Source organism: Poecilia mexicana, unplaced genomic scaffold (genome assembly GCF_051168715.1).
Source record: "Poecilia mexicana isolate PSO_F unplaced genomic scaffold, ASM5116871v1 scaffold_2, whole genome shotgun sequence".
NCBI lineage: Eukaryota > Metazoa > Chordata > Actinopteri > Cyprinodontiformes > Poeciliidae > Poecilia > Poecilia mexicana.
The window spans coordinates 13,620,416-13,634,421 of NW_028263371.1; the positions used below are offsets into that span (position 1 = coordinate 13,620,416).

Below are 14,006 nucleotides of genomic sequence, written 5' to 3' on the forward strand. Positions count from 1 at the left end.
TTCATGTCAGCCTGCACAGGATGAAACCCATAAGAATTAGAGAGTAAAAGTAAGACATACAATTGAAGAAAGAGGTTACTTCCTGTCGGAAGTGGGCGGGGCTAGGGTGATGTCATCAATCGACCACCTAACTATGATGAAGGCTGGTCTATAATGAGACATAGAAAGTCTGATGCAGCTGTGACCTGGCATTTGGAAGTTATTTCACATTCATGTTTCATGCTGTATAGTCAAAGTTTGGGACTTAGCCACGCCCCCACGGGTCAGTCGAGTTCATCATGGGAGAGTTCATCATCATATCATGTCATGTCAGCCTACACCGGATGAAACCCATATGACTTAGAGAGTAAAAGTAAGACATACAATAGAAAAAACAGGTGACTTCCTGTCGGAAGTGGGCGGGGTTAAGGTGATGTCATCAACTGACCATCTCAATGTGATGAGGGGTGGTCTGTAGTCAGATATAGGAAGTCTGATGCAGCTGTGACCTTCTATGTGGAAGTTATTGCATCTTGATGTTTCATGGCGAATAGTCAAAGTTTGGGACTTAGCCACGCCCACATGCTTTGACATAGAAAAATTCCTACGATAACTTTTCATCTTTAATGTCTCAAGTCTCTGCTGACTGAGTTTGAAGTCTCTATCTCAAAAGCTGCAGGAGGAGATAGATCAGATGCGATGTCTATGAAAAAGAGGAAATGGCTGATTTTGATCCAAAATGGCCGACTTCCTGTTGGGTTTGCACCATGGCTCCAAGAGACTTTTTTGTAGGTCCTGACATGATACACATGTGTACCAAGTTTCATAATTCTAGGTTAAAGCATGGCTTGGGGCTGATCATTTAAAAATTTCTAGGGGGCGCTGTAGAGAAATTAGGCCACGCCCATCAACGACTGTTATGGATTCCTGTTCGGGGATGGATAAGGATGCATCCTAGTGAGTTTGGTGCAGCTGGGCTGAACGATGTGGAATCTAGAGCCAAACGTATGGCGGCGGCGTTACCTCTGCTTCGCCGCGGTCCCACGGCCACGCCCTCTACAGAAGACTCTTGGCGCTTTAAAGCAAGTGACACTAACATGTTATCTGTCATCCAACACAGAATCATGTTGATTAGGTGCAGTGAGCCAGAAAGGCAGCTTTCCATGGAAAAAAAAGCACTTCCTGTTCTGAGGGGGCGGGGCTTAGATGACGTCAGACTATGACAACATAGGATCGTAGGGGACCCTACCAGGATCACTCATGTCAAGTTTGGTGCAGCTTGCCTCAAAATTGTGGAATCCACAGCCAAACGTAAGGACACGGCGTTTAGGGTCACTTCGCCACGCCGCCACGCCCACCTGCTGGATTCAAATGAGCTTGGCTTGGAATCCTCAACACACCAACATGTTTTCTGTCTGTGGACACAGTTTCACCTCGATTAGGTCAAAGGGGTCAGATAGCGACCGTTCAGCGTAAAAAATGACACTTCCTGTTCTCAGGGGGCGTGGCCTAAGTGACGTCATCATTTGACCGTTGGGTATTGTAGAGCATCCCATGATGATCAATCACTGAAAGTTTGGTGCTTCTATGAGTTTTTTTCAAAGAGTTATAACAGTTTGATGTTTCATGGCGAATCGGTGACCTTTGACCCCCGGAAAGACCCCTTCAGCAAGCCCGAAAACGCAAACCTACGATAACTTTGGATCGGCCATGCCTTATGAACGATCTGACCGAGTTTGAAGCCGATCGATCGAAATCCCTAGGACAAGTTCGATCAAATGCGAACCCTGTAAACGGCCAAAATCGGGTCAAAATGGGAACTTCAATCCAAAATGGCCGACAATCTGTGATACTTGCACTATGACATTAATTGTAAATTCAGAGTGTCTTGGGGAGCTCTACAAGTGTACCAAGTTTCAAGTCTCTACGATAAAGTAAGTGAATAGGAAAGGGTCTTTTGAAAGTTGCTAGGTGGCGCCCTTGAGCCGTTTCTTGTGCGATTTTTCTGGGGACCTTAAAATACGTAAATTTTACACGGGCTCTATACCCCCGCCAAGTTTGGTGAGTTTTTGAATATGAGAAAGCCCCCAAAAAGCCAATTCTTTTGGCACAAGAACTATAATTAAAGCTCCGCGGAGCCTCAAGCGGCCCTCGCAGCCAAGCGCCGCTCGAGCCTATAGCCACCGCGGATGTTCCAGCACCGCCTCCCGCCGGCCACCGCCGACGCTCGCGCGCCGTCCTCCATGCGATCCGCTTCGATGTCTTCGGCAGCGTTCACTGGCCATGCACCCAAAATCTGGAGCAGATTGGGCCATGTGGCAAGGAGATACAGCTGTTTGATTAACCTAGGGGGCGCAGTGGAGTCAAATTGCAATTAAACTGTATTGGGCTCCTCAGAGGTTCACAAGTTTCACTCATAAAACGTCTGGTGCAAATAGGATGATGCGTTTGTGAATAAGAGACGATCATATGCATATGGCGAGGGACAGCCATTTTGCCACTCCCCCACGGGTCTGTAGGCATTGACAGAGTTCATCATCATGTCATGTTATGTCAGTCTGCACAGGGTTGGAATCCATGACACACCAACATGTTTTACAGTGTAAAAGTAAGACATACAGTATAAAAAACAGGTGACTTCCTGTCGGAAGTGGGCGGGGCTAAGGTGATGTCATCAATCGACCACCTAACTGTGATGAGGGCTGGTCTATAATGAGACATAGAAAGTCTGATGCATCTGTGACCTGGCATTAGGAAGTAATTTCACATTCATGTTTCATGATGTATATTCAAAGTTTGGGACTTAGCCACGCCCCCACGGGTCAGTAGAGTTCATCACGGCAGAGTTCATCATCATTTCATTTCATGTCAGTCTGCACAGGATGAAACCCATAAGAATTAGAGAGAAAAAGTAAGACATACAGTAGAAAAAACAGGTCACTTCCTGTCGGAAGTGGGCGGGGCAAGGGTGATGTCATCAATCGACCACATAACTGTGATGAGGGCTTATCTATAATGAGACATAGAAAGTCTGATGCAGCTCTGACCTGGCATTTGGAAGTTATTTCACATTCATGTTTCATGGTGTATAGTCAAAGTTTGGGACTTAGCCACGCCCCCACGGGTCAGTAGAGTTCATCATGGGAGAGTTCATCATCATGTCATTTCATGTCAGCCTGCACCGGATGAAACCCATAAGAATTAGAGAGTAAAAGTAAGACATACAATTGAAGAAAGAGGTTACTTCCTGTCGGAAGTGGGCGGGGCTAGGGTGATGTCATCAATCGACCACCTAACTATGATGAAGGCTGGTCTATAATGAGACATAGAAAGTCTGATGCAGCTGTGACCTGGCATTTGGAAGTTATTTTACATTCATGTTTCATGCTGTATAGTCAAAGTTTGGGACTTAGCCACGCCCCCACGGGTCAGTCGAGTTCATCATGGGAGAGTTCATCATCATATCATGTCATGTCAGCCTACACCGGATGAAACCCATATGACTTAGAGAGTAAAAGTAAGACATACAATAGAAAAAACAGGTGACTTCCTGTCGGAAGTGGGCGGGGTTAAGGTGATGTCATCAACTGACCATCTCAATGTGATGAGGGGTGGTCTGTAGTCAGATATAGGAAGTCTGATGCAGCTGTGACCTTCTATGTGGAAGTTATTGCATCTTGATGTTTCATGGCGAATAGTCAAAGTTTGGGACTTAGCCACGCCCACATGCTTTGACATAGAAAAATTCCTACGATAACTTTTCATCTTTAATGTCTCAAGTCTCTGCTGACTGAGTTTGAAGTCTCTATCTCAAAAGCTGCAGGAGGAGATAGATCAGATGCGATGTCTATGAAAAAGAGGAAATGGCTGATTTTGATCCAAAATGGCCGACTTCCTGTTGGGTTTGCACCATGGCTCCAAGAGACTTTTTTGTAGGTCCTGACATGATACACATGTGTACCAAGTTTCATAATTCTAGGTTAAAGCATGGCTTGGGGCTGATTATTTAAAAATTTCTAGGGGGCGCTGTAGAGAAATTAGGCCACGCCCATCAACGACTGTTATGGATTCCTGTTCGGGGATGGATAAGGATGCATCCTAGTGAGTTTGGTGCAGCTGGGCTGAACGATGTGGAATCTAGAGCCAAACGTATGGCGGCGGCGTTACCTCTGCTTCGACGCGGTCCCACGGCCACGCCCTCTACAGAAGACTCTTGGCGCTTTAAAGCAAGTGAGACTAACATGTTATCTGTCATCCAACACAGAATCATGTTGATTAGGTGCAGTGAGCCAGAAAGGCAGCTTTCCATGGAAAAAAAAGCACTTCCTGTTCTGAGGGGGCGGGGCTTAGATGACGTCAGACTATGACAACATAGGATCGTAGGGGACCCTACCAGGATCACTCATGTCAAGTTTGGTGCAGCTGGCCTCAAAATTGTGGAATCCACAGCCAAACGTAAGGACACGGCGTTTAGGGTCACTTCGCCACGCCGCCACGCCCACCTGCTGGATTCAAATGAGCTTGGCTTGGAATCCTCAACACACCAACATGTTTTCTGTCTGTGGACACAGTTTCACCTCGATTAGGTCAAAGGGGTCAGATAGCGACCGTTCAGCGTAAAAAATGACACTTCCTGTTCTCAGGGGGCGTGGCCTAAGTGACGTCATCATTTGACCGTTGGGTATTGTAGAGCATCCCATGATGATCAATCACTGAAAGTTTGGTGCTTCTATGAGTTTTTTTCAAAGAGTTATAACAGTTTGATGTTTCATGGCGAATCGGTGACCTTTGACCCCCGGAAAGACCCCTTCAGCAAGCCCGAAAACGCAAACCTACGATAACTTTGGATCGGCCATGCCTTATGAACGATCTGACCGAGTTTGAAGCCGATCGATCGAAATCCCTAGGACAAGTTTGATCAAATGCGAACCCTGCAAACGCCCAAAATCGGGTCAAAATCGGAACTTCAATCCAAAATGGCCGACATTCTGTGATACTTGCACTATGACATTAATTGTAAATTCTGAGTGTTTTGGGGAGCTCTACAAGTGTACCAAGTTTCAAGTCTCTACGATAAAGTAAGTGAATAGGAAAGGGTCCTTTGAAAGTTGCTAGGTGGCGCCCTTGAGCCGTTTCTTTAGCGATTTTTCTGGGGACCTTAAAATACGTAAATTTTACACGGGCTCTATGCCCCCGCCACGTTTGGTGAGTTTTTGAGTATGATAAAGCCCCCAAAAAGCCAATTCATTTGGCTGAAGAACTATAATAATAAGAAACAGCAAGGTTTCAATAGGCTCTCGCAGCGCTTAGCTGCTCGGGCCTAATAAGAAACAGTACAGGAACAATAGGCTCTCGCAGCGCTTAGCTGCTCGGGCCTAAATACTGTTAGTGGAAAGAGAGCTCAGAGGAGTCACAGGGACAACGCTCTTTGAACCCAACATCCTGTCAGGGTTGAGGGTTCGGCGAAGGGCCAGCTACCCGTTCTCTCTGAACGAGCGGCGCTGTCTTGATATGTGACGTCTGACCGGAGTCCCAGCAGGTTTGTGGGAACACATTAACTAAACAAACACGAAAATATTCCAGCTGTTTTTGCTTTTCTCTCCTTTTTCAATGTCCGGACACTTTGCTATAAGTGCGTGAGATGAATGAGCCTTTTGGTAATATTCCTACATCTGCGAACAGTTGTGTTTTTAAGACTTTTCACCCTGTCACCAGCACTCTTGCGTCACATTACGTCTCTCTGCCTCTTAATACTGTTGGCTCTGCTACTGCAGAGGAGCACCTTTGCTTCCTAAATGTGCAAGTACCGACTGCTAAAATGTAAACGTTAGAAATCATAAATAATGATAATAGCAAAAGAACAAGTCTTTCTGGTGCTTTTTTAAAATTTAAGTTACAAAGGCTGGTTTTAGCTTTGTGTTTTATCCTTGCATAGTTTTATACCTGTCCTTACACCTATAAATAAGGTATACTATGCTTGGACTATACAGTTACATGATTTTGTAGCGTCTCTACTTTGCTGAAAAGTGAAAATGTCCTGCTTTTCCCTGTTCCTACTCCTGTCTCTGACTGTAGCTGCTGGCTGTGCAGACGACATGTGAAATACTGCCTACATAAAATAGTATTAAAGGAAAGAGTTTCATATTTTTGAAGTGAAGTTCTGTTACATGACTAACTGCAGCAGCAGATAGCCCACTTAATCTCTTCATTTAGTAAGTCCTCATGAGTTGGTCCTCAAGGTTGAAGGTCTTATGGGTCAAGACCAAATTCTGTTTGTTGTATTAAAATAACTCTGACATCAAGTATGTCAGTGGTTTATGTAAACACTGCTTTATGAAGAGTTAAACCATTTTCACATCTTGCAGTATCAACACATGAAATGGAAGTCGGAGGCAGTGCGCCACCAGTTATCTTCATGTTCAAAATGTGTACTAATCCTGGAAGATCTCAGATGTTTAAGGTTTAAGCCAGTCTTTTTACTGTGCTTTACTTTTATATTATTTACATTTAGCTATGAAACTGTGCTTAGTTCACTGTACTCGTCTCACATCGGAATCCCACTGGTGGCTTGTCAACTCTGTCCTCCATTTCAAGTATAAAAAAAATTAGCAGTTTAAATAGCCATTGACTGCTAACAGTTTTAAGGTTGCTAAAACAGCATTCACATAAACTGTTACGCCATTTTGAGATTTGAGCATTTTTAAGATTGTAAAAGACTGTGGATTAGCTAGCTGCTAGCTTCAGCCTCAGATGCTACTAGCTTCTGTCTAAAGGGCTAGTTACTGTGGATTTATACTAATGAAGATGCCGTGAGACTTATCTATTGCAAGTAAGTTATTAACTGCTTGTATACCTTTAGATTTTTCTGGAATCTCAAAGAATATCATTTCAAGATATTAGGATTTTTAAAATGGTAGAAGACTGGGGAGTTGGTCTTTTTAGATTAGCTAGCTGCTAGCTTCAGTCTAGTTAGCTTCAGTCTCAGACGCTGAAGCTACTAGTTTCTGTCTCCATTGCTAGCTAATGTGGATTTATACTAACGAGGATCCCTTGATACTTATCTATTGCAAGTAAGATATTAACTGCTGAAAAACCGTTAGCAGAACTTCACTTTAAAATCCTAAACTGTCCCTCTAATTCTCCATTGTGCTGTTATGCTCAGTAACATGTCAAGTACAGATTAGGTTTTTCACTCGGGTGCCCCGGTGAGGGGCTCGTGACAATATACCATAGATTAAGGTTAATGTAAAGAGAAACAGCATTTTGAAAATGCTTGCGGCGTGAACAACCAAACAGGACAGTAACACACCACGTACACAGCAGCGGGTGGCGGTTGATGAGTTAACACCTCGGGTTCTCTGAAGGTGACAAGAGAAATAAAAAGCATTAGTGGGGTACTTGCACAACAGCGTTTCAAAAACGCACAACAGCTGTTTTTGTTTTTTCTTTTTAATCTGAGTTGCTGCTCAGTCAAAAACTGACTACTACAGGGATGTGAGTAAAATTCAACTCAGTTTCTTAAAAAAATAGCACTTTTCAGAATAAAACCAATGAAGAAGCACATGAAGTGTGTAACAATAAAAAATAATGGAGCTTCCAAGGTTGCTATCGTTGTTCAGGTGTGATTAAAAAGGTAGTTGTGGGTATGTGGGGGGGGGGGGAACGACCCACCAAAATAACTACAAAATACTTGTTACAAATCCTTAACCAAAACCCTCTGGGCTGCTATATTTTGAACATTGGCTGGCCTTATTTTTTGCATTATATTTTAAAAGTTTTTGGCATGCAATACCTTTGTGCAATATATTTTTACTTATGTTGGCTGAAAGCAGAGGCAGGTAGCCATTTTCTCTGAGAGGACAAAGTCAATTATGTGGGAATCACTTGGTTAATTTTGACCGGCATTTTTTTTCCCTTCATCCTGATTGATCAATTTTTAAAACATTGGCAAAAAGATACATAGTGGATTTAGGGTAAAAGTAGATTAAGTGCCAGTGCACCGGTGAGTTGCAGGACTACACTTTCCGCAACGATCTGTCTTGAAAACAATTATGTTGTTAAAAAAACAAAACGTCTACAACCTTTCAATGTGACATTGATGTCAGAGTCTTTAGTAAACCCCCATATGAACATCAAGTAAACTAATGTGAATTGCAATAACATAACATAGAGCGCTGACATCTTTTTACGGTGCTTCCTGCAGCTGAAATGCACATTTTCATTCAGTATTAGGCCATATCAAAGAATACCGGGGTTTTTAAGTTTTCTAAACCACTAAAATGTTCTGTTATACCACTCATACTATTTAAATCATCTTAATGAAATCTCAGACAAAGTGCCAATGTGACCAGTGCTTTCTCTCCCACCTGTTGCTGCGCACTAGTGGGCAGCAGGCCAAGACAAAGCCACTACACGTTTCCCTCACTTACAGAAAAGTGTCATGGTATTGGAAACTGAAATAGCACCAGCAATCCCTCTTATGAAGGCAGTTCTGTTCTGAAACGACAACAAGTGGCATGTCTAAAGCGGCTGAGCGGATAGGCTTGCTACCTGAACAGATAGCCAAGCTATTAACCAACTTTAGATGACGTGGACACAGTGGTATTTATCGTAAGAATCTCATTATCTTGACACATACATTAGGAAAATATGTCAGTTTGCTCCAACAAATAAGAGTGAAACACCATTAAGTCTTCCCACCAAACCAAGTTGCTAAAATTTACCTTTAACAACATAAAATTTTACCTTCTGCTTTTTGTTAAAAGGTGTGATCATACTTTTTGTGCACAGTCCTAGCAAACTTTACATAAGCAGGTCTACAACTCACCGATTACAGTAAAAGGCTGCAGCTGGGAGCGACAGTATTTGACCCAAGACTCTCAACACCATCCTGAGTCCCCAGAGTCGGAAACCTTTCCTGGTTCTCACATGGTGGCAGCTGCCACACTTACAAATTTAAACCTGTCTGTCATAGCTAATGACTAGTAAATTTAGTTTGTGTTTAAGGTTGACAATTGATACGTTTTTTGTTAGGCCATGGGATCAAATATTTGAAAGCCAGAACAGGACTTAGATTGGTGGGGCCTGGGAGCGGCGGGTGAACTGGACCCTTCTGTCTGGGGAAGTGATTCCAAACTAGCATCTACATTTTATGCTGATTTGCTTTCCTGCCTCTTGTTACTTTGTCTTTTTGCATTTTTCTTAGATCTTGTTCCTACCTAAAACAAGTATGTATTGCTTTCCTTGCTTGTTTAACAATCACATTGTTTGAGGGCGTGGTAGAGGGAAGCCGGAGGTGCTGTTGGGGGACACTAAAGGGCCAAAGCGCTTCTAGACAGCCAGGTCGCTTGGCCTGGCCCTGACGTTGCTGCTCTTGCTCGCCCGGCTGAGCCGCCGAGGGTCTGTGCTGGCCATGAGCGGAGGCTCGTGCATTTCCACCATCGTTATGGTGCGGTGGACCTCCTCCTGTGCTTTGTCACCTCCTTCGCCGCCTCTGTCGGTGGCTGGGCTGCTGCCGCCGTTGCTGCCCGAGGCGGCGTTGGTGGTGGTGTTGGCGTTGCTGTTGGTGTTGTTGCTGGAAAGAGGCAGCGCAGCACCAGCCGGCGTCTGCTGCTGTTCGTTCTCATTGTTGGCAGAAGAAGACGAGGATGGTGAAGGGGAACCCATCTCCCGAGTCTGCTGCTCGGTGGCCAGGTTGGCCCAGTTCTGCTGCGTGGCCAGCCTGTGGTTGTTGCTGATGTAGTATCGAGAAGGGGAAGAAGACTGCTGAAGGGACTCTTCCTGCTGGAGGTCACCCATCTTGAACTCCGCCGCTGAAACCATCGTCGCCGGCCTTACAGGTGGCAGGAACGCCCCGCTGCCTGCCGTCACGTCTATGTAGTTGGGAGGGTAGCTGAGGCTGGATGGGACAGTTCTGGAGGCCGAGGCCAAACACTGAGGCTCTTCAGCGTTGGCGCGCTGCAGCGACTCGCTGTCGGGGGCGAACTCGTTCGTCATGCCCTGCTTGAGTTTCTTCCATCCGAGGTGATAGATCTCTAACAAATTCAGCAAAAGAGACACGCAAGCCACCACAAGCATAAATATAATAAAAATGGTCTTTTCAGTGGGCCTTGATATGAAGCAGTCAACGGTGTTGGGGCACGGCCAACGTGCGCATTTGTACAGGGGCCTCAGCTGGAAGCCATACAGGAAATACTGGCCCAAAATGAAACCCACTTCAAACAGGGTCTTGAAAATAATATTGAACACATAAGTGCGCAGCAGCGCACCTCTGATGCGGATTTTGCCGTGCTCGTCTCTGATGGGCGGCTTCTCCTTCTTCCCGCTGCCTCCGGCATCGCCGCCGTTTCTGTAAAGGAGTTCCTTCTCCTCTTGAAACCTGTTCGCTTTGCGCATCTCCTCCTCCTTCTCCTTCCGCTTCTCCTCCATGCGGACGATGTGCAGCACGTGGCCCAGGTAGATGAGGGTCGGCGTGGACACGAAGATGATCTGCAGCACCCAGAAGCGGATGTGCGAGATGGGGAAGGCCTCGTCGTAGCAGACGTTCTCGCAGCCGGGCTGCTGGGTGTTGCAGGTGAAGTCGGACTGCTCGTCGCCCCAGACCTCCTCGGCTGCGGCGCCGAGCACCAGGATCCTGAAGATGAAGAGGACGGTCAGCCAGACTTTGCCGATGACTGTTGAGTGCTCCTGAGCATTCTCCAGCAGCCGCCCCAGAAAACTCCAGTCGCCCATGCTTCCACGTTTCTAGCCTACGGAGAAAGTACAGGCTGGGGAGGAGAAAGAAAAAAACAAAACAAAACAAAACAAAAACACGAGAAAGGGCACAGAGGAAGAGATTAAGAGATTATGTCAAGAGAAACAAACGGCCAATGACTCTTGAAACAGCTTCAAGGGACGAAGGCTCTTACCCTGAACTGAGACGCTGTACATAGACACATACAACAACTGTTGGCATAAAACCGTCTATACCACTGAATACCTATCAGAAGAGGATCTGAACACAAAGCTGCAGCCTTTCAGTACTGATGCTGGTTTACTGTACAAGCCACCTGTGTGATTGAAGCCCAGTTCATTGGCTTTTCTCTCTGTGTCTGTGTCAGGCCCTGTCTCTGTCTCCCAGCTGCTCGCTCCGCTGCGCAGCAGGCATGTGCTGAGATCGACATTATTATGTTCGAAAACAGCATTTAGCAGAGATGGGGCTCTGGGATGCCACAATGCGCACACACACACACACACACTGACATACACAGATTTACACATCCCTCCCTCCCCTCACCCCAGTCTCTGTCTGGTGTAACACACAAAAAAACTGCCTGAACCATATAAAAAAATCTGTTACTGTATTTTTGACATAAAAATATTAAGCACTAAGTTCTAACATGTTATTAAAACTCAAAATAGAAAATTAGAATAGGCTCAACATGTAAATATATCTTAAATAGCGCTTTAGTTTGACGCGTCATGAAAATGTTCAAATTATCTCCAATTGCTATTTTCAAGGGCCAAACTCGACAAATTCAGATTTTTCTGGTAAATAAATAGAAGCCAGGGTGAAGAGTCGTTTTTAATCTATTCATTTTTGATGGCCTACAACTAGATCAGTCATTGTCTGAAATCTTAAATCAGCTATTTCCAGTGGTTTTTAAAACTGTGTATTTTTGCCAGCAGTTTGAAATGTACATGTAATAAATTGAGAAAATGGCAAAAAAAATTTGAATCAAAACTAAATTTTAGAGAAAAGGCTTACTGAAAAACTCTTGAATTAAAGGTGACAAATCCATCGACTAAGGTTCACAACCCGTTTGACACCTAGAAGAGAAAAGCAATTTGTTGAACATCAAATTACTGAGACCTTTTGAGTCTTTGCAGTAAAAAGTTGAACTCACACTGCAGTTGAAGACTTAAGTACAAATTAACATCAAGAAACAGGAGACGGATGATTACTGAAGACACTCTGCATGTTACCTGCTGTAACCTTTGCAAGACATGAAGGAATCCCCCAGAGGTCACCCTCACTGAGTCACAAAGTTTTTCTTTCCACTTTGCGGAAAGTTTTCAGTGGCAAAATCCTCAAATTCAGCAAAGTTTAGCGGCATTTAGGCCCACCAGCCGAACAGAGTCAGGTTCAAATACAAAGCCATACGTGCCAGACTCACAATGCAGAGTGTGCCAGAGAGCCCAGACTCCCTTTAAGCGCCACAAGCTTTGTCAGGCTTTTGTCCCTCTGTTGTTCAGTAAAACCCCGGAGCTGGTCTTAATTACCTTCAGGCTTCTTCATTAACTCCCTCCTGACGACCAGAGGGAGTCGGGGGAGATGGGGGGTTCGGGTCACCTCAGCGTTTGTCCGTCATACCTTTGAAGATGTCAAAGTTTCACAGAAAGATGAAATCCATCAGCCCGTCAGCGGTGGCATGGTCGGAAAAGCGTCGAGACCTCCTGCTGAGAGGCTCCCCGAAGACTTACTTCTCTGATAATTGCATCAGCTCTTTTTTTGTTTGTTTGCTTTAAATGTTGCCGCAAAAAAGAAAAAAAAAGAAAAGAAAAAACCCTCACGAACTAACTTTTCCAGCTCCCTGGTCTGTCCTGGGTCCGTAAGTAGTTTCCCGTAACAACAATAATAATAATAAGAAAAAGTTGCCCTCTGTTTGTTGTCAGTTTATGGCGCATCGGCCTGGAGACGCAGATGTCGCTCGGTTACACGGAGCTGGGACCCTTTTCCACCCATGTCTGGGCTGTCACACTGTGTGACCATGCATGAGTGAATCCACGGAGTCATCTGCCTGTCCCGAGTCACACCACGCCCCGTGTCAACCTGCCCACCCCAACCCCTCCACCCACCCAAAAATAAAACTGTGAGCAAAAAAAAAAAAAAAAAAAAAAAAGCGCCAATATTTACATTTAAAGTATTTCCAATAAAACCAATTTAAAAAGACAGCTTTGGGATTAATGCAAGCCTTAAGCTAAAGTTGATAATTAATTTAATAATAAGAATAAGAATACAGTCACATGACATGCATCAATACCTTGATGCATGCCATGATCTAGCTTGACCACAAATTAATTTTAGAAATATTAATACCTTGTAATTAAAAAGTTATCTTTCCTACTGCATTTAAAAACTGAACTAAGAATAACAGATGCACTGATTGCAGTTTTCTGGCCGATCGCCTGCCAATTCCAACTTTAACCGATGCACAATACACAGTTAGAGAATGATGGAATGACATTGAGTAATAAAGGCTAACACTTAATGCTGTTGTTATTAACCTGACCTTTTATTATATCCTTAAGATAATGAGTATCCGTGAATTTTTCAGTCAGGTTTCCCGAGGCAAAAACACACCGGAAGTAAAGATACACATCTTCGAGTTATGGCGGCCATTGTGTGACGTCACTGTGAAAAGGGTCTATTTTAAACAGGGTTGATCAGAACACCAGCTACACAACACTGCACACTTTTACTAATATTTTAAAATGTATTAATATGTACTGATGCTCTCGTGGATCCAACAGTAAAAAAAAAAAAAAGAAAGCGTGAAATATTCTTGCAAGACTAAGTTGCTGGGGTTTTAAAGAACCTTTATGATAATCGGGAGATTGAATAATTTTATAAATATTATATTAATGAAAATTATTACTAAGTTACTAAATAATATTTTTAAATATGTGAATAACATTACGACATTATTAAGTAATATTTATATTATATACTGAGACAAATTTAAAGACAAATAAGACACTTCCGGTTTGTGTTTTTCAAAACAATAAGTGTGATGTTTATGGTGATAATAAACTACAGTTATACCATTAAGCTGGAGAATTTACACATCACTTCCACTTCTTTTGAATACTTTCACATTAAGAGCTATGGAAACGAGTTCATATCCTCCGTTAGCTTTATATTAAATAATGCATTTTACTTTTCTTGTTTTCACCCTTAAACTTTTATTTAGAAGCTTGAAATTAAATTCTGCCGAGGTTTTCCACCACCACCATATAACTTTGCTGTTCCTAGTCATTTAAAACAG

At 43.8% G+C, this 14,006-nt stretch overlaps 1 protein-coding gene across 1 annotated transcript; it reads right to left on the reverse strand.

Moving 5' to 3' along the window:
- Positions 1–6,724: 6,724 nt before the first annotated feature.
- LOC106930440 (gap junction alpha-3 protein-like) lies at positions 6,725–11,190 on the reverse strand. Its single transcript, XM_088011198.1, has one exon. The coding sequence runs from the start codon at positions 10,708–10,710 to the stop codon at positions 9,310–9,312; it is 1,401 nt and encodes a 466-aa protein (XP_087867324.1). The 5' UTR covers positions 10,711–11,190; the 3' UTR covers positions 6,725–9,309.
- Positions 11,191–14,006: the final 2,816 nt, after the last annotated feature.